This window comes from Rhinolophus sinicus, linkage group LG04 (assembly GCF_036562045.2).
Source record: "Rhinolophus sinicus isolate RSC01 linkage group LG04, ASM3656204v1, whole genome shotgun sequence".
Taxonomy (NCBI): Eukaryota; Metazoa; Chordata; class Mammalia; order Chiroptera; family Rhinolophidae; genus Rhinolophus; species Rhinolophus sinicus.
Genome location: NC_133754.1, coordinates 189131937 through 189156751, shown reverse-complemented (window position 1 = coordinate 189156751; position 24815 = coordinate 189131937). Strand labels below are relative to the sequence as shown.

Below are 24815 nucleotides of genomic sequence, written 5' to 3'. Positions count from 1 at the left end.
TTTGCAGATGACAGATTTGTCTACATAGAAAATTCCAAAGATATCGCCAAAAAACAATCTTAGAAATAAGAAGTGAGCTCAGCAAGGTTGCAGGATTAAAGATAAACAAATATACAAAAATCTACAGCTTTTCTATATCTAGCAATGGCCATGTGGATACAAATGAAAAACACAATATTACTTATACTCAGGCAAAAATAAGGGAAAAACTTAGATGCAAATCTAAACATGCACAGGACTTGAATCCTGAAAACTACAAAATACTAATGAAAGAAATCAAAGATCTAAATAAAAGGAGACAAACCATGTTCATAGATGTGGAAACAACATAGTAAAGGTACCATTCTCTCCAAATTAACATACAGGTTTTATACAATTCCTGTCAATATTTTGTGTACACACTGACAAAACTATTCCAAAATTTCTGTAGAAGCAAAGAAACTAAAATAGCTAAAACAATTTAAAAAAAAAAAAAAAAAGAACAAAGTGGTAGGAGTGAGTAGACTTAATTTCAAGACGTATAAGCCCCCGCGATCCAGGCAGTGAGACTAGGGAAGGGACAGACGCACAGACCCTGGGACAGACAGCGAGCCCCCACCTAGACCCACGCAGACACGCCTGGTGTTTGACAGAGACACAAACAATCCACTGGAGGAAATGCAACAAATGGTGCTGGTGCAACAGGCAAGAAAAAAAGAAAATAACCTCAACCTAAACCTCACACCTGATAGAAAAATTAACTCAAAGGGATCACAGACTTCCATGTAAAATGTAAAACAATAAAACTGACAGAAAAATAAAACACAGAAAATCTGCATGACCTATGGCTGGCAGAGCTCTCAGACTTAAAATCACGTGCAGTCCACAAAGGGAAACACAGATGCACTGGGCTTCATTAAAATTTAAAACTTTGCTGCAAAAGTCCCTGTTACGAGAACGAAAGAATAAGCTGCAGACTGAGAGAAAATTTGCAAGTCACGTGTCCAAGAATTCAATTAGAACATGAACAGAATATATGAAGAGACACTTCCCCAAGATGCAAACACAGACGGCAAATAGGCATGTGGAAAACATGTCCAACATCACTGTCCACTAGGGGAGAGGACATTAAAACGGCAACCATACATCACTGTACACCCTTCAGAAGAGCAAAACTAAAAAACAGTGGCAACATGCAGTGCTGGTGAGGACACGGGGAACCAGGCCATTCGGGCAGGAAGCAAACGCTGCACAGTGTGTGGACTCTGGGGTACCAGCAGTTGGGCTCTTCAGGAAAGTATCATGCAGCCGCCATGCATCCCAATGACTGAAATCTAGGGCACTCGTACCAGAGAGGTGGGAGTGTGCTCACACAGAAACCTGCACGTGAGTGTATACAGCGGCTTTGTTCACATTTCAAAACCTGGAAGCAACCCAGATGTCCTGCAGCAGGTGACAGACATTTGCGACCCACAGCCCGGGCCCAATGCCACAGCACTCAGCAGTAAGGGAAACCCGCGGCAACCCAGGCAGTAATCTCCTCGCCTTCAGAGAACTGTCCTGGGAGAAGGGAGCCAGCCCAGAGATGTATGGCTGCTCTTAGGTAATCTTCCTGAAATGACAAGATTATGGAAATGGAGGCCGGGCGACTGGCTGGGGGTGAGACAGCCGCCCGGCAGAGGGGCCTGTGGTCCGCACAGTGGGTCATGGACTGAATTACGTTCCCCCAAATTCCTACGTGAAGCCCTAGCCTCCAGAGACAGGGCCCAAATGAGGTCACAAGGGTAGGCCCCCATCAGATAGGACTGGTGTCTCCCAGGCTGTCTCTGTCCCCACAGAGAAGAGGCCATGTGAGGACGTGGCGGAAACGCAGCCATCTCCCAGCCGAAAAGTAAGCCCTCCCCAGAGCCAGTGAGGACACCTTGATGTTGGACGTCCAGCTTCCAGAACGGAGACAGGACACGTCTGCTGTTCAGGCCACCCCGTCTGTGGCATGCTTTTACAGAGGCCACAGCTGAGTCCTTCCAGGTCACAAGGCCATCGGCAAGCAAGTGGGGACGCTCGGGAGCCAGAGTAGGGTCACTTTTGGGGGTGAGAAGGGTGAGGAGAGGCCAGCCAGGTGGAGAAGGGGGTGGGAGTGGGAGAGGGGGCGCAAACACCCACGTTCTACGGGAACCAAGAGGGCCCAGCTCCTCACAGGCAGGGACAGTATGGCGTAAGCAGGGCTGAGTGACAGGACAGTCGAGGCCCGTTACATGAGCCTACAGACTGCAGATGGGTGGAGAGAGCCCAGAGGGCTTGAAGCTGCCGGGTGGGGGCACAGGGTGGAGAACAGCCTGTCAGGAGCCCAGCAGCCCCAGAGCCGGGAGGGAGGGGGCAGAGCTGGAGGTAAGCCTGTGCCCCGGTCCTACCCCATTCCAGGCTTAGACTCCAAGCCTAGTAGCACAAGCAGACACTAGCAACCGCTCCCACGGCAGTGAGTTTGCAGCTCTGGGCTCAGCACCGGGAAATGGGAAAGATACTGGTGAGGTAAGCAGTCTGGACCTGAGAAGGAAGGCAGGCTCCACGCTGCTCCTGCTCTCACAGGCATGGACGTGGCCTCCTGTGACCTCTGCAAGTGACCAGCCACAGGACACAGGAGGAGGCTTGCAGGCCTGGACGCTGTGGTCCCTGGGCTGGTCCAGCCACTGTGCAGGAGCCCTCCAGGCCCCAGAGCTGATGGGCCTGGGGTCTGCTCCAGATGGAGTGCAGGCTCCAAGACATCTCCCAAGCAAGATGGAAATGTGCATGTTTACGTACAAGCTCCTACTTGAATGTTGGCTGCTAACTTAGAGCCCATCTGACCCTCTGGCCACGCCCTTCAGCCCACCAGCCACAGACCCAAGATGGGGCAGCCGGGGGACCGACAGTCCCCCATCCGCCACTCAGTGCTGGACACCAGCTGCCTCCCCAACCCTGCCCCACAGAACTGGGTGGGCCCTGGGCCGAGATGCCCCTGAATCCAGCCCGCAAGGCCCAGGGGCTCACTCAGAATAAAACTGGCCACTGTGGCCTGGTCACACTCCCTCCAGCTCAGATGTCAGCTGCTCTGAGGGTGGGGTGGGGGCGAGGCCTGAAAGCTGCAGAAGGGGGGCTCTGAGCATAACTGCAGGACCTCCCACACCCGAGACCAGCCAGCAGACCCTGGGGTGCTGGAGAACCTCAGCCGTTAGCAGACACGGGGCCCACAGAGGTGCAGTTCCAGTGTACCCAGCAAGCACCGGGCACCAGCAGACAAATGAGTGAAGAGCAGACCACCCAGTCCTGCCCCCCAGCGAGCCCTGGGGACCACATCTGCCGTAGGGTTGAGTAGCCCAGACCCCTGTGAATGACAGTGTCCTCTGAAACCTGCCACCCTTCCCCCACAGTGCCCCTGTCCTGGGGGAGGCCTGCGACATCCAGCCAGGCTCCTGCACTGGGCCCTGCGGTCAAAAGTCTGCAGTCTACAGTGAGAATGACCGATGTTCCCTCAGCGCTGCTGCATTAGGTGGCGTGTAAGAGGCACTCGAGTTGTGCAGAGCCCCCCAGCCAGGCTCCCCAGGGACTCCCCCACCCCCACGAGAACGCAGAGCCCAAGAGTGGAGCCCAGCAGCACCAGAGCCTGAGGACTGGGGCCAGCTGCCATAGCACAGCTCAGTGCAGCTAAGCTACAGGCCTGGGGCCGGGCAGTGTGGATCCCCTGCCCAGGACCACCAGGCCTTTGGGGCTGACGGGGGGCTCTCCCCCCAGCTACACCCTCCTCACATGGGGGTCAGCAGGTAGTGCCCAGGAGGGGCTTGGCTCTGGCTCCACCCCCTCAAACACAGGAAAGTGGGGAGTGAGCAGGTCCTCTGTAAATACCCACCTCCCTCTGTGGCACATCAGCCAGCACGGGCTCCGGGCCAGTGCCCAGGGACCTGTGCAGTGGGAGGCCACAGTCAGGAGGGAGGCCGCTGAGGGCTGGCCCAGGTGGTTCCTCTCAACCTGGGCCAAGTCCACCGTGCGAGCAGACTTCCCAAGGACACCAAACCCAGGAGGGTGGCAGAGCCACCTGAAGGGTCAGTGCTGACACCCCGTGGATGCCGCCTGGAGAGGCCCCACCCTGACAAGCCCCAGGAAGGGGGGTCCCACAGCCTCCCTCTGCTCGCCCTTGTCAGAACCCAGCCCCCTCTTCCTGGTCCCAGCTACATGCTGAGGAGGCCCTTTCCAGCCTCAGGTGGGGATGGGAGAGAAAGCCCAGCAGCCCCCACCTGACCGGGCACAGAGGCCCCCAGCAGCACTCACAGGCCTGGGGAAGAACCTACATGAATCTGGTCCTGGTTGCGCATAGGACACTGCTTGAGTGGTGGCATTTGGTCACGCATGACGTCAGCCCACTCAAAACCGTGTCACTGGTCACTCCAGACATGGTGTCTTGTCACCTCACACTCGGACACCCACATTCAGGTGTGAAGTCACTGGTCACCCTTGGCCCGTCCTTGCCCAGGGCGGGTGTCCCCCGCCTGGCGGCCTCCCCAGAGCGCTCTCCGGTGCCTCCCACCACCTGTCCCATCCAGCAGGCGTCGCCTCGCCAGCCAGGACTGAGCCTCCCTCCCGAGCAGCAGCCTGCAGGCCCCGTCCTTGTGCCACAAGAGGCCCTGTCCAGGGAGGAAGGCTCAGCTCTAATTACATGTCCTGGAAAGAAACCCCAGTTTAATTTGGAGTAAAACGAGAGGCTGTGGGCGGAAATGTCCCCTTGGGGAGCCACCTGCCTGAGTGAGGACACGTCTGCCTGCTGTCCCCAAGGACCAGCAAGGAAAGCCCAGGCTGGGGCCAGGATGGGGAGGGGACAACTGAGACTTCGGGGTCCTAGGGCTCTCTGCCAGCAGGAAGATGTCCCCAGGGTCCAAGGGGACCCCGAACCTGTCCTGAGTCCCAGCCAGAATCAGGACCAATGGGGGGGTGGGGGCTTCTGAGGGAACTGGGAAGGCGCAGGTGATGACATGGGGACAGCACTGGGGGGCCAGTTATGGACAGGCTGGGGACATGGCTGCCAACCCCAAGTGCACACACTCAGCTCACCTCCCGCTCCTGCATTACGGACACAGACCTAAACTGCTGAGTCCTGCAAAGGTCGTGCAGTCACCTCCCCTTGCCACTCCAGGGCTTTCTGTCTGCTGTGGTCCTTGCCTCCTGGACCACGACCACCAGCACTCAGGCTGCAGCCCCCACTTAATAAAACCCTCCTGCCCCTCCAGCCCCACTGCCACTGCCCCAGGCATCTCCCTAAAAGGCAGCGTCCATTCCCGGGGAGCCGCTCCCAGCAAGTCCACCCCCTCACCCCCGTCAGGAGCCCACCGCTCTCACAGTCTCGAGGCCGTGCCCAAGCACATCCCCCGCTGGAGAAAAGCATGCACTTCCTGAGTCGCTGTCCACCTCACTGGCCACCCCACCTGCAGACCCTGGGGCCCCTGGGCTCAGGTATGGGCAGTGGCTCCTCTCGCCTCATCCCGGGTATCCTGTCTGGTGTCCGGCTCTAAGACCATCGACACACCTGCAGCCACAGCCTGTCCCCCGATCTCCAGATGGCTCATCTGCGCGTGTCCTTCAGGAGTGACCATGGTGCTGAGGGCTTCTCTGACTAGACTGCAGCCCACGCTGCCCTCCTAACCCCTTTCTATACCCTGAGGTCTGCACCACCTGCCCCAGGCACGGTGATGCGGCTGCAGATCCACAGCTGAGCAGGGTGGCAGGTGACACAGACTGAGCAGCAAACATCCCACACAAGCCAAGTGCACAGTTACAGAGGCCGTATGCACTGAGAGAAAGCAGCGGGGCCGGGAGAATGCGCCCCCAGAACCCAGTCCACAGGCTGGCCATGGTTCTGGTGTCCCCAGCTCCTGGCAGAGCCTCAACTAGTCTTGAATAAATGAGTGATTGACAACAATGAACGAGTCGGGGAAGCGTCAGAAGAGGGCAGCTCAAGCAGCTGGACAGAGGCATGGACGGGAGGGTGGATGAGGATGGGCTGGGGTGGGGAGAGGGCGGGCGCAAGGACTACCTGGTCCTTCGCTCAGTGCCCTGGAGCCAGGACCACACAGGCTGCACCCCCTTCCCAACACCAAGGGTGCACCCAGCCTGAGTTTGCAGGTGACTAACGGAGGCTAAGAGGCTGCCCCAAGGCAGAGGCGGGCCCATCCCACCTCTGCCCCCACCTGCACACCAGCCTCAGAAGCAAAAGAGACCCCAGCTGGCCTGAGGGTGGCGTGGGGAGGGTGATGGGGCATGGCAAGGCAACAGGGTTTCCCCAGCCAGAGCCCCTCTCCACCCCACCACTAGCATCCAGCCCTCTGACCATCAAGTAATTAAGCCCTAATTAAAAACAACAAAGTAATGAGAAATAACACCCCCCCATGGCTACCCACAGGGACCTCAGGTCAGGAGGGGCTAGAGTTAGGGTTCGTCCCTGGATTCCCCATGGGCCACACTCACTCACCCCAAAACAGACCCAAGGACTCCTTCTACCACGCACACATACTAACACACATGCACCCACACATGTTCACATCTACACACATGCATGCACACATGCATGGACATGAGCACACCTGTGAACACATGCACACCCACCCATATGCACGTGTACAAGTATGCACACGCATGCGTGCAAACATGCACACACATGTGCACACACGTGCTCACATTTGCACGCACTCACAGGTTCATGAGTCCCATGTGTCACAAGCAGAAGTGATGGAGCAGCTCCCTCTTGGCCAGCCTGTGAGCCCCCATGAGACAGCATTGCCCTCCCACCTGGGGCCCCTCCCAACCCAGTGCCACCTCCAGGGATGAGCTGCAGAGAGAGGGAGCCTAGAGACCATTGGTACCAACGCCCAACCCTCCTGCAGACAGAGAACAGAGACTCTGTTACCGAAAAGAGAGACACAGAACAAGGCAGAAAAGAGAAAGCAGCAGAGAAAAGGAGAAAGTTAAAATAAAATGACACAGAGAAATAGAGACAGAGAGGCAGAGAAGAGAGAAAGGGTTAAAGAGAAAGGGTTAAGAGGCAGAGGTTAGAAATATTGAGACAGAAACTGAGAAAGTAAGACAGGGAGACGGAGAAGGGAGAGACAGGGAAGGCAGCACCCATTGAGGAAAAGATGGGATGACAGAGATACTGAGCAAGAAGAGATGGACAGAGGGAGGGATCTCCAGGGGAGGAGTTGGGGGACGGACTTAAATCTCAGGACCCTTGGGCCTCTCCCGATGGGGCTCCCTGGAAGGCGAGCCCATCCTGTTCTCTCTCGTGACCAGGAGCGTGGTCAACAGGCATGAGGGAGCAGCCCAGAGTACCCCAGCATCAGAAAGTGTCTCGCAGCTGTCACTGAGGAACCCAGGCTCCCTGGCCCTGTAATCAGATGTGCTGGTTGGAAGACCCAGGGGTCCTGCTGAGAGCGGGTGCGATGGGCTCCTCAGCCACCCTGTGCCAAGAGCCCGCTCAGCACCACGGACAGCGTCCCGGAAGGGAGGGGCGGCTCCCAGGGGCCGAAGCGCAGAGCACCCAGTTGCTTCCCCAACTCATTAATTTGGCAGACTCCCTGACTCCTCCTGGGGGCCTGCCCCAAGCTAGGCTCTGGGGACAGCCTGAAAAATAAGACACACTCTTGTCTTCAGGGACTCACGTCCAGAGGGAAGGAGAGAGATGTAAACAGCCAGTGACACTCCCTGACACCCACTCAGTGCCCACAGGACGGTGTGAGCGACCCCCTAGAGGGGCCACACTCCTCGCCACCAGCCCCCTTCCCCCCATCAATGGGACCACAGGAGTTCCCAGAGCATCAGGATTTCAGTAAACCCTGCCCTGGTGCCACCCCCACTGTGCAGCAGTGAGCGGGTGCTGTGGGGACAGCAGGCAGGTGCAGATGGGTCCCTGGCACTGCAGAGCCACACGCGCCCCACCAGGCTCCTCACTCCATCCCCTTCTCAGTCATTGTGAAAATGGAACAGAAATCAGTTTCCAAGCAAACTTATTAATTCCGATTTCAGAGGTGTCCATCCCATCAGTGCTAGTGACAGGCTGGTGCCACTGGCCCAAGGACCGAGGAAAAACATGATGCAGGACCCAGGGCTTCCATAGTCACCTCCTCTCTCCCCTGCCTTCAGACCAAACACCTGTGCACACGCCTTCACTTGCACTGAAGCACGTTGGGGGCTCCTTAGGCAGCATGTGCCCGGTGGGAGCATGTGGATGGAGGCCCAGCCACAGCCACCCCTCCCGTGCAGCGCTCTGGGCTCCAGTGGGGCTCTGAGCCTCCCAGGGCCACCAGGCTCCAGAAACAAGACTGCAGTCCCAGTGTGGGGTGGGGCCCAGGAGCCTCAGGGCAAACAGGTTCCATGGAGCAAACTCCCCAGCCCTGACCCCACCCACGCCCGGAGGGTGACCAGAGCTGAGCCCCAGGCAGGTGGGGCCACTGAGAACACAGGTAGGTCTCCACGAGGAGCAGGGCACTCTGCCTGCACTCCCGCCCTAGCCTGCCCCCAGGCCACCTTTCCCAGGGCTCAGGAGGAGCTTTCCAGCTGGACTCCCCTGCAGGAAACAGCTCACACACACAAGTACCTCTCCCAGGTTGAAGATGGCCAGGCTGGAGGCCAGCACTTTACAAAGCCAGGCCCCGGAGCCCTCCTCCAAGGGGGCCCCACCCCTGTGACCCTGGCAACAGGCTAGACCAAGAATGGCCCCACCCAGGAACAGCCCTTCACCCAGAAAACGCCCCTCGCCCAGGAACGGCCGCTCGCCCAGAAAAGACCCCTCACCCAGGAAAGGCCCCTCGTCCAGGAACAGCCCCTCGCCCAGAAAAGGCTCCTTGCATAGGAAAGGCCCCTTGTCCAGGAACAGCCCCTCGCTCAGAAAAGACACCTCGCCCAGAAAAGGCTCCTTGCATAGGAAAGGCCCCTCGCCCAGGAAAGGCCCCTCGCCCCCCTCTATGGCAGCTTGGGCGCCATTTGGTCCCGCACACGGATTTCCGGCGCATACCAGCATCAGCTGCCCAGCCCCAGCCCCACAGGGGGCACAGCCCAGGCACAGCCACCTACCCTGTCAGAACCACCACAAAGTCCATGACGTTCCAGCCATTGCGCAGATAGGAGCCCTTGTGCAGCACGAAGCCCAGGGCGACAATCTTGATGCCGGCCTCGAAGCAGAAGATGCCGATGAAGTAGGGCTCCGTGTCGTCCTGCGAAGAAGCACAGCGCACTTGCCACGGCGCCAGCGCCCACCCCACTCAGGGAGGCGGGAGGGGCCCGGGGCCACCAGCCTCCTGGCCTCCAGCAGACAGGCCTGTGGGGACCTGTGGGCTTGTCCTGCACTGACCGGGCAATCTCGTGCTGTTTCAGCCCCATGCTAAGAGACACAGAAGCACCGAGAGGTCAAGGGGCTGGTCTGAGACCCACAGCTTGTCTGGGGCACAGCCACACTCAGAGCCAGAGGCCTCCTGGGCCTGGACCTGGGCTCTGGTCATGCACAGGTGGCCTGGAGGACACCTCAGGCTGGAGAGCAACTCAGGACCCACCGATTCTCTCAGCACACTTTCTGGACAATCAAAGCGTGCAGGTCTTGGGAGCCTCTGGAGGACAAGGCGTCCAGCCAGGCTGCATGGAAAGCAGTTCCTGGTAGAGGCACAGCGTGAGCAAAGGACAGAGAAGAAACAGCAGAGCAGCCTGTCCCCCACCCCAGGCTGCGTCTAGTCACTCAGCCCATACAGTACTGTGGGGTCAAGCTTGGGGACGCCGCCACATGCAGACATGCACAGAGGGTGTGCCGAGTGCAGCCAGACGCCTGCCATCCTGGGCCGCGGCCTCGAAAGCAGACAAGGGGTGGCGGGGCAGGTCTGCCCTCAGGCCTGTGGGGCCGCATGAGGAACTGTCCTTGGGAAAGCCACTCTGCCCTGCCGGCGAGGGGAGGGCCGGGGCTACCTGAGCGTTCCACCAGCTCCCACTCAGGACCAGAGGCCCATGCTTTGCCCTCCCCTCCCAGGGACCCTCAGCCTGGCCCCCCCTGACTGGCAGTCCTGCATGGTGGAAGCTGACAGCCCTGGGGGCCCAGTGTCCATCACAGCCCCTTCCCCATTCTGCCACCCTGATGCTGACTCATGATAGGACTCCTGCCTCCCAGGCTTCTGGTCTAGTTAGTGGGACGGTGCCTTCTCCCCCTCTGCCTCAGGGGAACAGCTGGATCTGCCCAGAAAGCCTCTGGACAGACAGGAGCCCGCCCAGAACTGGGCAATGGGCGGGGCCCCACCCTGGACCACATGGGCTGGCTTGGAGGAGGGTGGGACTGCAAGCTAGGGGCTCAGCTGAAGGCTGCTGGGGAAGGTGATGGTGGCTGGGAAGCGGAGCCCAGGGATAGGGAACTGGCGGCCCCACCCTGGAGCCGGCTGCCCTGCACCACCAGCCCCCGCCTGCTCCCCTGGCAGCTGAGCAGCTCCGCACCTGAGCCCTGGGCCCGCACCGCCCTCCTCTCCAGGCCCAGCTATGTCCAGCCTTCAGTCCATCCCACAGGCACACAAGGCCTGTACGTGCACACTGGACTGGGGTCAGCCAAGGGCTCCTCAGGCCTCCGGACAGGCCCAGGCTGAACAGTGCTGCTCCTTTCCCCAGCAGCTCAGCCTCAAGCCCTGGAGGTGTGCCCACCCAGCAGGGACAGCCTGAGCCTGACCTTTGTACCCCAGGGCGGCCTCACTCTGCCCCGTTTCCCACCTCGGGGCCTGTGACGGCTGGGAGGAGGGAGGCTCAGGGCCCACACCCAGCAAGGAATGGGGCTTCTTCCAACACTGCTCATCTCCACTGAGTTGGGGAGAGAGGCTTGGACAGAATGTGGGGCAAGTGTCCCCAGGACAGGCTGCCTCCCCTGGCCTCTAGCAGCTCCCTCTCCAGATCCCTCCCTCTGCTTTTCCTTCTCTCTGCTCTGAGGGTCACCTCCCCCCCAAACTTCACCCTCCCCTCTGCCCCAGCCACTCCAGAGACCCTGCCTGGCACCCTGACTGTCACAGACTCTTTGTTTCAGCAGGGCACAGCTCGTGGCACAAGTGGGTGAAAAGGATTCAGGACATTTGGGAAGAAAGCCTGGGAAGGGAATGCTTCCTGTGGGAAGACGAATGCTGCCCCAGGGGAAGAGGCTCCAAGCAGAGCCAGGAAGGCAACTCTGAAGGCCAGGAGGACAGATCCAGGGCCACACTGCAGGAGCAGAGGCCACCACAGCCCTGCAGGGGAGGGTGGCGCCAGAGCACTCAGAGGCTCAGGCCCGACATGCTGACCGCTGGCTGTGAGCACTCCCCATGCCCAACCGGGTTTAGCTCTTAGTTTCTTAGATCAACATCTAAGGGCGTGAGACTGGATGGCCCATTTGGGGTGTACCGGTAGCTAGTGGCACAGGCAGAGCAGCCCCCCTTCCCCACCAGGGGCTGAACTGGTTCCCCCAGTCCTCCTGGTCCTCGAGGGAGGTGTTAGCTGCCTGGGTGCCAGCCTTTTCCTCTGCTGAAGGAGAGAGGAGCTACCGGAAGCTACGCTCAGCTGCAGACACTCAAGGGTCTGGAATCAGACAAGCAGCCGGGGACCTCAGGTCCCCTCCACCCGCTCCGCCCCCCCCACCCCCGCCAGCAGCCGCCACACTCACCAGCCGCTCGGACATTGGTGTCTTGTCCCCTTCGGGAAGGTGCTGCTCCAGTGCCAGAACGATACAGTTGGCGATGATGGTGGCCAGGATCATGTACTCAAACGGAGTGCGTGGGTTAAGGACTGGCCGGGAGGCGCCATGGGGGAGGGCAGGCGAGGACGCCGAGGCCGGCAGCGCGCAGTGCAGCAGACAGCCAGGCCGCCTCCGGGGGCTGAGAATGACCAGGCCCGGAGCCGCCCCCCACTCCCGCCCTCATGCTGGGGGGGCCGCCGCGAGGCGAGGCGGGGCCTCTCCCTCCAGCGACGTCCGGTAGCCCCTCCGCACGTCCCGGCGGCCGTCAGCACCGTGGACAGCGCCACCCGACTCCGCCCGGCTCTTGAGCTGGGAGGGGAGGGGGCGGTGCGCCCCCTGCGCCAGGCTGGAGGAGGGACCCCGCGCAGGCGCACACTGCTACCTTAAAGGCACACGTAGCCACATGTACCTACACAGGCACGTGAACATACATGTCCCGAGAGTCCCGAACGCACGCACACACACGCAAGCACCCGCAGCCAGGCACGCGCACGGGCTCGCGGCCACCCAGTGCTCACACCCACATACAGACACACACACACACACACACACACACACACACACACGGATTCGCCCTCGCGTGCCCTCCAGGCTGGCCGCTCGCTCCGCACCCGGACCAAGTGAGCGAAGGGACGAGTCCGGGGACAGAGAGCTCTGCCCAGCGTCCAGCCCGCTTCCACAGCCGGCGTCGCCACGACCGCGCACACACGCACACGCGCACACACGCACACGCGGCGAGGAGAGGGGCCCTGGAGCCCTGCCCCGCCCCCTCTTCGCCAGGCCGTCCCGGAGGCGCCTCTCCCCAGGTCGCAACCTCCTCCCGGCCCCGGAAAGATGGCCACTGGGTGCCGCACGCGGCTGGCCCCGGGCCCCCGCCCAGCCGCCCCTCCCAGACCCGGCGGGGCGCGGACGCTGGACGCTGGTCGCCACGCCCGATCCCGGTGCCCACGGCGGCCCGCCCGGCCAGGGCCCCAGCAGGATATGGCCACTCGGTGATGCGCTTGGCGTATTTGCGGACGACGTTGTCCTCACTGAAGACGAAGAGCGAGCGGTTGACGGTGAAGCAGTTCTGTCTCACAGGGATGGGGTTGTACAGCGCCATGGTTCGCGCGCGCTGCGCGATCGACTGCTTGTAGAGGACCCGCTGGCCTGGCTGCAGACCCCCGGGGCCCGGGCCGCCTGGCCCGCCGGCCCCGCTGCCCCGGGCCCGCTCCCCGCCGCCGGCGCCCCCATAGCGGCCACCCAGCTCGTCCCCAAAGCGGACCATGGCTCCCGGGCGCCGCGGGCATCCCCGGCTCGGCGGCCCCGGCAGGGAGGGCGCGGGGCGCGCCAGACGCTCAGAGCGGAGCCGCGGGACCAGCACGGACCTCGCCCGGCCCGGCAGCCGCCGCACCCGATTCCGCCGCCCAGCACCACGCCCTATAAGGGGCCAGTCACGTGGCGGCGGCCGGCCAATCCGCGCCGCCCCGCCCGCCCGGATCCAGCCTGCCCCGCCCCCAGCCGGCCACCCCCGCCCTGTCCCTGTCGCCCGGTCCCGCCGTCAGCCCTCGGGGCTGCGCCTCGGCCACCGGGTCCTGCCCGGCTGCGCCCCAGGCCTGGGCGGGCGCGGTGAATGTGCGCCCTCGGGGCCTGGGGCCTTGCGCTGGAGTCGGGCGCTGGCCAGATGCTGAACTGGGCGGCTGCGGCCAGGAGCTGGGCGGGGCTGGGAGTCCTCGACGGCTGTGCTGAGCAGCCCAAACGGACCCCTTTTCCACCCGGGAGGCATCACCAGCCGCGCAATGCTCCAGCCCAAATGGGGGAGGGCGGGCCGCTGGTTTCCCACGTTTCTTTCCCCACCTCACTCCTCCCACCGGCCACATCATCAGCTTCCTTCCCCCTCGCTGCCAACCAATGGCCTTTTCCAAGAAGATTGTGGCTCCTGGGCCTCCCCTGCCTTCCTTCGGTGTCTTCGACGTCCTTATAGAGGATGCTTCCAACTCTTTGGTCTCGGCCCTGTCCTGGGGCGTCTCCACCCTCCATCACACCCCAGCCTTCCCAGAAACAGGCACCCATTTAGCTCCAAAATGCGATTCCGAGAGTCAATCGGTCCACCATCCATCCAATAAAACTTGAAAGACAGCCTGTTGTGGGCTATCCACCCATCCACCCATCCGTTCAACGACTCCACCAAGCACCTATTAGATGCGGGCACGAGGCTCCCCGCGGGGTGACATTCTCATACAAGGAATAGATGGCGTTCTCTTGTGCTACGTCAGGCACCCATCTACCCCATTCACACACAATTTGCTCACTTGGTCTTCACTACATTCAGATAAGGAGGCTTTCCCGAATCACTCCCGGTGAGTGACAGAAGAGGTTAGGCAAGTGGCAGACACCGTCACCAGTATGCGCAGAGCAAATCGATCCCGCCAGCAGCAGTGGGGCAGTGAGCACCACTTGAACAGAGCGAGGAGACCACATTGCTAGCCGAGTGGAGGAGTCTTTTCTATGACTGGGTCACAGAAGACCTCCGTCAGGAAATGATCCCTGAGTGGACCCGAAATGTTGCAGCAAAGTGAAACCAGGACACTGGGGGCAGAGGCCCCAGGGGTGCCAAGCTGTGGGCTCCACCCTCCACCCTGAGCCCCAGTGTCACCTGACGCCTCTTCTGAAAGGCTCCCTCTGGTGGCTGTGTGGGGTGTGCACGGGCAGTCTGCATCATGCAGGAGGTGACCTGATTCCCAGCTACCTGGGGTTTAGACAGTACAGTTTGAAGCTCACCTAATAAAAACTGGCAAAGTATGCCATTTCAGGAGTGCAGACTCGTTCCATCGCTGCCCCCTCCCATGGTCACCACATATACTTTTTGTCCTCATGCCTGTCGCTTCATGGCCCAAGGTGACAGTCATTGCAGAGGCATCACATGTTTACACCGTGATCTCCAACAGGAAGAAAGGCAGGTGTGAAAGGACATCCACTTTTAAGAACAAATGTTTTCTCAGAGACTCCCCAGCAGGTTCTCCCTAAACTCCCATGGCCACCTGGCCACGTGCCACTCCTGCTTCAGGAGGCTGGGGAAGTGGATGATGGCACAGAGGACCATGATGACCATCATCCAGAGGGGGGCACACAATGTCCCCAAACAAAATCAGGGTTCACGTAGGTGGGAAGTGGAAGGGAAGTCAGGAGGGCAGCTTCCCATCGGCCTGTCACAGAGAGAGACGGAGGCCAGTTAAAGGTGCCCCACAGAAGCCTGAGAGCTGGTGTGCCCTAGACAAGGAAGGCCACGCGCAGTGGCTGCACTGCTGAGGTCCTGGCCATGATGTGGAAGCAGCTCTGGATGTAAGCAGTGGGCTGCTGGTCTTTACTGAGATGGGGAGAGCTTGTTGGCCACAGGGTGGGAATTAAGAACTCCGTGTCTGACACACAAGTGCAGACGTTGGGCAGGCAGCTGGCTATCACAAGGGAGGCTCCAATGACAAGCCACAGCAGGAGACGAGTCTGAAGCTGTGCTGCACACCTGTGCCTCCCTGCCCATGTGTGGAGTGCACACATCGGCTGGCGCCCGTGACCTCTGGCTCCTGGTTGCACCCAGCGATGGGGAGCACAGCACGCTCTGCAGAAAGAAGAGTGAGGTCAGGGAGTTCGCCCCCTGCTCCCTCCTGCAGGGTCAGTGGGGTAAGCGGTAACACTCAACTGAGGTCCCAACTCCGGCCGGGCCCCGTCTGCAACCTCTTTGTTTCTCTTGGGGCTCCAGGTACTGCTCCCTGCCATTTCTGCAGGCCGAGCACTGCCTGGGGGTCATCACTTGTCTCCCTTTGCTAGAGCTGCACAAATCAGGGCAGACAGTCCCCTCACTGTGCCACCCTGCCAAGCAGCGGCCCGAATCCCAAACCACCACCCAAGGAGTTGGGTAGACAAAGAAAAACAGACCTCAGGCACTCCACAGGGTCAAGTAGATGAAAAGGAGATGCAGAAGGACCAGCCTGCATTTGGGAGGGCAGGGATCAAGAGATGCAGTGTCCATGGCTATGAGACAAGTGTATGTGGAAAGAAAGGTCACAGTCATCTGCAAAAAACTGCCTAGAGATCCAGGGAGATGATGGCCAACATTCAACCTTCTGCAAAGGAATAAAGAGGTGCCTGTTACCTTGACAAGCAGTTTCCAGAAAGCAGAGGTAAACAGCCTTTTAGTGGATACAAGAGAATGACTAATGAGGACGTGCATACAGCAGGTACTCATGTACAGGTGAGGCATGCACACAGCAGGTGCTCATGTATGGGTGAGGCATGCACACAGCAGGTGCATAGTGTGATGGGTGAGGAGTGCACACAGCAGGTGCTCTGTGATGGGTGAGGAGTGCACACAGCAGGTGCTCTGTGATGGGTGAGGAGTGCACACAGCAGGTGCTCTGTGATGGGTGAGGAGTGCACACAGCAGGTGCTCATGTGATGGGTGAGGAGTGCACACAGCAGGTGCTCTGTGATGGGTGAGGAGTGCACACAGCAGGTGCTTGTGTCAGGTGCATTCTGCCAAGTTGGTGCCGACCTGAGTGGAGCAGTGCAGGTTTGGGTGCTGAGTTTAGAAACTGGCGTGACATGGGGCCTCCAGTGTGATGTGACGATGATAGAAAAACAAGCTGCTGGTTCAGAAGGAGTCGGTGGGTCTGGGCCAGAGCACCTAGTGCAGAAGGGAAGAGGGTCCCTGCATTGTTACCCGTGGGATGGCAGGAAGATGGGGGGATGAGGGCTGACTGGCAGTTGCTGTGCTTCTCCCTTGAGAAGGAGACAGGACAGTCACCTGAATGAGGCAGGCATGCCTGTTGGAAGGGGTTGGGGCGAGGGGCTTGTTGAGAGGCGCTCATCCAAGAGCGGAGAATCCACTGAGCGATAGGGTGACAGCCAGCGCTGGGGTTAGTGCGTCTCTGGGAGTGAGGCCCTGGCACCCCCGACGGCACTGTTCATGCTCACGCTCCCTGGGCCTTCAGCAACCTGTCCCACCACCATGACTTCAGTGTCTTCTTCCCCCAGCTGGGGCCCCTGGTCCCTCGCCCTTCTCCTAGTCACCCAGACACTGAGGAAGGTCACACAGTGGGGAGACTGGTGTCACCCAGGAAGTTCTCAGGGGTCCGCGAGTTGGTCCTGCCTGGGCTTGGCGATGGCACTGTAACCACACCAGTGTCCTGGGAGCTCAGAAGCCAGGGCCCTCTGACAGCAGCTGTCAGCTCCTGTCCCTACGTGTCACTGCCCTTGTTTCTGTCCACTTCACTCAAATATGACTGACACCTACCACTGTGCCATTCGATGCGTGTACATTGCAAAATGACACGCCCATCACCTCACATGATTGCCTCCCCTTTTTGTACTGAGAGGCTTGCGATCCACTCACAACTTCCAGTACACAGCACAGTGCTGTCACTGAGCCTCACACTAGATCCCCAGAAGATACTCATATGACACCTGGATGGACATTCACCCCTCTGACCAACCGCTCCCCGTCCCCCACCTCCCAGCCTGGCACCCACCGCTGTCCCACGGTGTGAAATGGACACTTTAGACTCCTCGCTCTGTCTGACCTGCCACCACGATGACCTCCAGGCCAGCTGTGTTGGCGCATGCGGCTGGCTTTCCTCCCACCATGGCCACTGGACAGGTGCCCCTCACCGTCCTCAGCCACTCAGCCACCGTGGACACAGGCTGGTTCCACGCCTTCACACTGAGGGACGCTGCAGTGACCACAGGGAGCAGGCAAGTCCCGTGAGCCCCTGGTTCCACGTCCGTTGGATCTTCCCCCAGGAGTGGCATCACTGGACACAGGCTCCACTGTTGACTTTCTGCGGAAGCTCTGTGGTTTCCACACAGGGCCACCACTTCTGTCCTTGCCGAGTCAGTGCACAGGGTCCCCTCTGCATGTCCTCGCCAGCTCGGCACATGCTGTCTTCTGGTGGCGGTCACCGTGGCAGGTGTCATGGTGGTTTCAGTGCACGTCTGAGTGACAAGTTTTCTGAAATAGGCAGCGACAACGACTGTTCGCGACACTGAGTATTTAAAGCCACTGCATGTACATTTTATAAAATGGTTAAAATGGTAAATTTTATGTTATGTGAATTTTACCTCGATCAGGACATTTGAATGAAACATGTAAATATCTTAAAGCCACAGCCCTCGGGGCCCCTCCCATGTCTTCAGCAGCACAGCCTCCCTCCTGGTTGCTGGACCAGCCAGCTTCCGTCCTCAACGCACTGGCATCCTTCTGCTCCCTCAGCCACCCCAGCCAGTGAGCCCTGGTCAGACGTGGCCCCTCTGCCGTGTCGTCATGGCTGCCGGCCCACCCTCCTCTCCGGCCTCGTTCATCCGACATGGGCACTGCTGGCCCAGTCCCTCAGAGGAGCCACGTGCTGTCCTGGTGCCCGGACAGGACAAGCCAGCTCACTGGGCTGGGGCCACCTGCTCCCGCAGCCCAGCACCTGAGCCCTCCTGACTGCCCTCCGCTCCCGCGTGGAGAGGAAGGCCAAGAGGACGAGGCAGGTCTGCGCTGGCCCCTGCTATTTGATGCGGGGGGGGCGGGGGGGTAGGGGGGGAGTGACCATCGCAGATGTGTTTGCGATGCCCACCCAGTGCAGTGTTCTTCCTGCCAGGTCCAGCTGCGAACCTGCTCTTGTCCCCGCCTTCCGTCCACCCACCCAGCCCATCCAGCCACTGGCCCAGTCCCGTCCCAGCGCCTAGTGCGATTCTCAGCACAGCTCTGACGGCGTCGCCCTCCCCCAGGCCTGTCCCCGCTCCTCTCCAGCCTCATGGCTCGACTGCGAGTCTGGATGCCTCCTGGCCAGCACTGGGCACCCACTGCCCTGCCCACCCCATTTCAGTTAGGTTCTCCATCAGCCTTGATGTTCTGACCTTTGGAGGAGGGAGTGCTGCCATGGGGACGGTCCTGTGCTTTGTAGGAAGCTCCCAGAGCCCCGCCTCCCCCCACTAAATGCCACGCTACCCCTCCGTGCAACAAGCAAGTCTGTCTCCAGATCTCGCAAATGTCCCTTGGGGCACAGCGTGGTCCCAGTTGCTCTGTCTGGGAGTTCCCATAGCCACCACTCCAGCACAGCTCTGTCTCCAAGTCCCAGACTTGGGGTCCATTTGTTTCTGGACATTTCCTTGGAGAAGTGGACGGAAGGAAATTGACACATTTGCAAGGAAGCTGGTCTGGAAGAGCAAAAACATAAATGGATGAGGACAAAGAAAGAAGACAATAAAAGAACAGTCCCAACAATATGAAAATGTTGATAATCCGTCACATATACACCCTCGAGAAGAAATTCTCCATAAATTGATGCAAAGCAAAATTACCAGGAGAACAAAAAGGGCTTTATAGTGTGGCAAGCCCAGTGAGCTACCAAGCCTGGAAGCCTCCACGCGCTCCACCTGGAGGCACCTGGGACACCTACGCACACCTGGCCTGATGATGCTGCGTGGCCAGGGGCGGAGAACTACCAGCTTAAATGTAAAAACTGCCAAATGGCTTACAGAGGACTTGAAATTTTTACAATGCAGAAGCTGAAAAAGCACTCAAAAGCTAATATGTATTTTTAAATAACCCATGTTAAACAAAGCAAATAAACACACTTGGAAAATGGTATCAATACATAAGACAAAGGATACATTTTCTTGATAACCACAGAGGTCTTTCGGTCAATAATAAAAAACGTGAACAAGTCCACTGAGAACAGAAAGGTGCCTCGTAGAGAAAAGCACACATACTCATGAAAATTTGCACCCACACAACAGCAAGGCAGCATTTCCACAGGCAAAGGCTTCAGAGCTTCGAGGCACCAATGGAACTGCCCGTGAGAGTGAGGAAACAGCCCTCTGGCATCAGGCTGCCTGGGATTCCGCTCACGGCGCTGCCACATCTAGCTGTGCCCGTGGCCTGAATGTGTTTCATCATGTGTTCGGGAGAAGCACAATCCCCACAAAGCAGATTATTGTGAGAATTAAATGATCGTGTTTGCAAAGCACTTAAAACAGTGCCTGGACCCAGTAAGCACTGTTTGCAATAAGAGCTGTTTAAAAGGTTAGGTATTGTTCTTTTTATCAATATAATTTTATAGAAAAGGTTTGGAGGAATATTCATGAAACTGTTAACAGTGATTAATTGGAAGGGGAGTTTTAACTCTTTTGCTTTCTGTACTGTACTTACAATTGACTTTTTTATTTAAAAACATAAGACCGTAAGAAAATAGGATACACATATGAAAACAATAAACCAATAAAATAGTGCAACAGAATAAAAAGGTGTGTGTGTGTAAACAAATCTAGTAGATGAGATTTAAGATTTGTGGGAAAGATTAGTCAATAAATGGTACTGAAATAATTGGCTTTCAATTTGGAAGAAAATAAAACTCTATTATTTTGCTTCTGGCCATGAAGTAATTGGTATTAGATAGCCATCCTGCCATAAAAATGATAGAACTGGGCAAAAATACATGAAACTATTTTCAGACATTGGACAACAGGAAGTGCAGGACACTTTTTCCTGGAGAAAGAAAAACCAAAGGTGAGCCTCAGAAAGACCACATGTTGAGTGTAGAGCCAAATGTGTCCTAGACTGAAGGCTACTTTAGACCTTCCGTAAAAAGCTTTCAGAAAAGACTTGAGAAGATTAAGTAACTACTTTCCAGAACAAAACCCAATGCTCTCCAAAGGAAAACAAAATCCAGACACTTAACAACATACCATTCAGACTGTGCAGCATCCAATTGAAAAATTATCGAACCTGAAGTTTAAAAGCATGACATAACTAGAAGAAAAACCAGTCAACAGAAACAAAATATGAGAACACAGAATCAACATGTAGAGATTAAAAATAGCTATTACAAATATGTTCAAAAATTTAAAGGAAAGGGGCTGGCCCAGTGGCTCAGGCGGTTGGAGCTCCATACTCCTAACTCTGAGGGCTGTCGGTTCGATTCCCACATGGGTCAGTGGGCTCTCAACCACAAGGTTGCCAGTTCAATTCCTCGAGTCCCGCAAGGGATGGTGGGCAGCGCCCCCTGCAACTATGATTGAACACGGCACCTTGAGCTGAGCTGCTGCTGAGCTCCCGGATGGCTCACTTGGTTGGAACGATCCTCTCAACCACAAGGTTGCGGGTTCAATTCCCACAAGGGATGGTGGGCTGAGCCCCCTGCAACAAGAAAATGGCAACTGGACCTGGAGCTGAACGGCACCCTCCACAACTAAGACTGAAAGGACAACAACTTGAAGCTGAACGGCACCCTCCACAACTAAGACTGAAAGAACAACAACTTGACTTGGAAAAAAGTCCTGGAAGTACACACTGTTCCCCAGTAAAGTCCTGTTCCCCTTCCCCAATAAAATCTAAAAAAAAAAAAAAAAAAAAAGTTTAAAAAAAAATTTAAAGGGAAACATTAACATAATGAGGTAACAGATAGTGAATCTCAAAAGAGAAATTGAAGCTAGAGAAAACTGAAAACCAAATGCATGTCCAGAATGAAAAACTACGACTCCTTAAAAGTTTACTTGACAGGCTTAAAAGTATATGTTGCGTTGAAGAACTCCACCGATTTCTCATCAGAAACAGGCCGTCAGAGGCAAGAGAATTACCTCTCTAAGTACTGAAAAGGGAAATTAAACTTTCCACCTAGAAGTTTAAACCCATTGAAATAACCTTAAAACTTAATGTGAAACAAAGACACTTGTGAACAAACAAGAGATGAGGTAATTCATTGCCAGAAAATCTGTGCTAAAAGAAATATTGTAAAATTTTCTTTCACGTTAAGGAAAAACGACAGCAGCTGGAAATTTGTTTCTACAAAAGAGAATGAAGAGCAACAGGAACTGTAAATACGTGTATAAATATAAAACACCCTTTCGCTTATTCTTTAATTTGTTTAAAAGATCATTGATTTTCAATTTCAGGTGTGACATGCACAGAGTTTGGAAGCCATTGCTCCCATCATTACAATAAGAAGAAAGCTGAACAAATTGAAATCGATGACTTTTCTTGGACCTGTCAGAAAACTGAAATCCTAGGACAAACCACACCCTGGAAATTTTGAGACAAAAAGTAGATAATCCCAGCCAAGGTCAGCACACCTGGGGCAGAAACTGCTGGAGCCATAAATTGGTAGGATCACCTAGACAGTAACTGGAGGGAGAGAATGGACCAGGATGAGAGTGAGAAACTCCTGGGGGCTGGCGTCTTAGAGGAGCCCCCACACGTTTGGAACCGCACCAGATTCTCACAGGAAAGAGCTGAGGGAAAGACTCACATTTTGGTGGGGGAGGGGAAGGCAACCACTGGAAAGCTGCCTGGAGGGTTCTTCTAAGCAAACCCTCTCAGAGGGGACGTTGACCAGACCCTGATCCCATCTGCGAGAAGGGAATCACACAGTGCCTGCCCCTCTGGTCTTCCCAACTGTCACCTAAGGAAGAGAAAAAGCTGACAAATACTTGTGAAGGTCACAGCCCAGGGACAGAGGCCCACAAAAGGACAGAGATCTAATCACAGGATTGCAATGAGACCCCTTCGCCATCACTACCACAGCCACGGGGCTCCCGCATAACTGGATTACGGCTGAAACCCCTACAAGGTACAGACTCTCGTTAAGAAAGGGTCTTTAGGGAAACCCCCGAACAGGGGGCTAAACACAAGGACCCCAGAAGAAACGGAAGCCCTGGCACCTACAGCTACGGTCACCATTGAACACAGCACAGCTCCTGGCCATGTCGACATGAAAGCCTACTGATCTCAGCCCCTATGACCAGTGGATTGTGCCCGGCTTTCAGGACAAGTGCCACGCACGCTGAAAGACAAGAAAAACACACAGGAGACAAAGCAGGCATCAGAACCAGACTCCACTGGCACAGACTTCGGAACTGTCAGACAGGGAATTTAAAATAATGATGGCTAATGTGTAATGGGAAAAATGGACAAACATGAAAGAATGGACTGATAATGTAAGGAAAGAAATGGAAACACTAAGAAAGAATAAAAAGGAAATTCTAGAAATTAAAAAAAACACAAAAAACAACCACTGTAACAGAAATAAAGAGTGCCTTTTGATGGGCTTGTCAGTCAATTGGACACAGCCAGGAGAAGCATCAGTGAGCTTGAATATACAGCAGCAGAAGTTTCCCAAACTGAAATGAGAAGAGAAAGAAAGAAACAGGATAGGAAAAGACAAGGGGTGCAGGACAATTTTAAAAGGTATAACACACACATAATTGGAACCAGAAAAGGTGAGAGAGAACGGAGCAAAAGAACAAGCTGACATGATGGTGACAAAATTCTCCAAAGTTAATGACAGACACCAAACTAGATCCAGAAAGCTCAGAGAACACAGCAGAATACATGCCCCGAGAATAACACCTAGGCACATTGAAACTACAGAACACAAAGACGAAGAGAAACTCTTCAACGTAGTAGGGAGGGGGACCCTGATCTGCAGAGAAACTAAGAAACACATCCAACCCCTCCAAAACCATGAGAGTAGGAAGAGAGTAGAGTGCAATATTTAGTGTTAAAAGAAAAAAGCACCGACCTACAGTTCCGTATCCAGTGAAATTAGCCTTCAAAGGTGGAGGAAAAATAAAGACTTCCTCATATAAACAGAAATGGAGGGAATTCAAAGCAGCAGATCTTGATGCAATAAATGTTAACTTCTTCAGAGAGAAGGAGAGGGAGACCAGTCAGACACTCGGATCCACATAACGGAAGAGCATCCAAGAAGGGATAAGTAAAGGGAAAACAAAACATTTTAATTTCCTTATTCTCAATTGCTAGATGTTTCTTCAAACAAAGCACAGTAGCAGTCATTGGGTGATCACAATATGTGGACGTGTGAGGTGAGGGACAGCACCGTACAGGGAGTGGGAAGCTGGAGCTGGGAACTCTGAGGTGGGGTGTACTGCTATTCAAAGTAAACTTAGGTAGGTTACCAATGTATATGCAACTCTAGTGCAATCACTTAATTTTGTAAAACTAGAATAGATGTACCATCAAGAAAATTAAATAGGTATAAATCTAACAAAGTATGCCCAGGATCGATATGTAAAACAAAACCATAAAATGTTGAAAAAGTCAAAGATCTAAGTGAATGGAGACATGTTTCACACTCATGGGTAGCTGAGGGGTCAGTTCTCTTTAATTTGATCTATAGATTCAAAGCAGTCCCAAGCAACATCCAGCAAGCTATTTTGAGGACATCGACAAACTGATTCTACAGTTTACATGGAGAGGAGGAAGACCCAGAACAGCCAACACAGTGGTGGAGAGGAACAAAGTCAAAAGACCGATACTACCCAATGGCAAGACTTACTATAAAGAGACAGCAACCAAGCAGTGACATACAGACACAGACTCATGGGACAGACCAGAGAGCCCACAAATGGACCCACGTAAACACGGTCAACTGGACTTTGACAAAGGAGCAACAGTAATTCAGCGGAAAAAAGCATGGTCTTTCAACAACTGATGCTGGAACAACTGGACATCCACACACAAGAACAACAAAAGTGGGGGCCGGCTGGTGGCTCAGGCAGTTAGAGCTCCGTGCTCCTAACTCCGAAGGCTGCCGGTTCGATTCCCACATGGGCCAGTGGGTTCTCAACCACAAGGTTGCCAGTTCATTTCCTCGAGTCCCACAAGGGATGGTGGGCTCTGCCCCCTGCAACTAAGATTGAACACGGCACCTTGAGCTGAGCTGCCGCTGAGCTCCCGGATGGCTCAGTTGGTTGGAGCGTGTCCTCTCAACCACAAGGTTGCCGGCTCAACTCCCACAAGGGATGGTGGGCTGTGCCCCCTGCAACTAGCAACAGCAACTGGACCTGGAGCTGAGCTGCGCCCTCCACAACTAAGACTGAAAGGACAACAACTTGACTTGGAAAAAAGTCCTGGAAGTACACACTGTTCCCCAATAAAGTCCTGTTCCCCTTCCCCAATAAAAATCTTAAAAAAAAATAAAAATAAAAAAGTGATTTAGACAAGAGCCTACTTACACCCGTCACAAAAGTTAACTCAAAATACAGAAAAATGTGATGCTGTAAAACTTCTAGAAGAGACAGGAGAAAATCCAGGTGGCTTTGGATTTGATGAAGAGTT

General features: G+C 55.9%; 1 protein-coding gene across 8 annotated transcripts in view; it reads right to left on the bottom strand.

The window, feature by feature from the left end:
• Positions 1-13140, bottom strand: part of CACNA1B (calcium voltage-gated channel subunit alpha1 B) — a 168170-nt gene extending 155030 nt beyond the window's left edge. For 7 of the 8 annotated variants that reach the window (XM_074331468.1, XM_074331473.1, XM_074331471.1 and 4 more), the window contains exons 1-3: positions 12704-13139; positions 11648-11754; positions 9070-9209 (exon numbers count right to left, since the gene is read on the bottom strand). In XM_074331468.1, the coding sequence (XP_074187569.1) occupies positions 9070-9209; positions 11648-11754; positions 12704-12986 (530 nt within the window). In that variant the 5' untranslated portion in view covers positions 12987-13139. Of the gene's footprint in view, positions 1-9069; positions 9210-11647; positions 11755-12702 lie in introns of all 8 variants that reach the window. The other variant, XM_074331476.1, reaches the window with a different exon arrangement.
• Positions 13141-24815: the final 11675 nt, after the last annotated feature.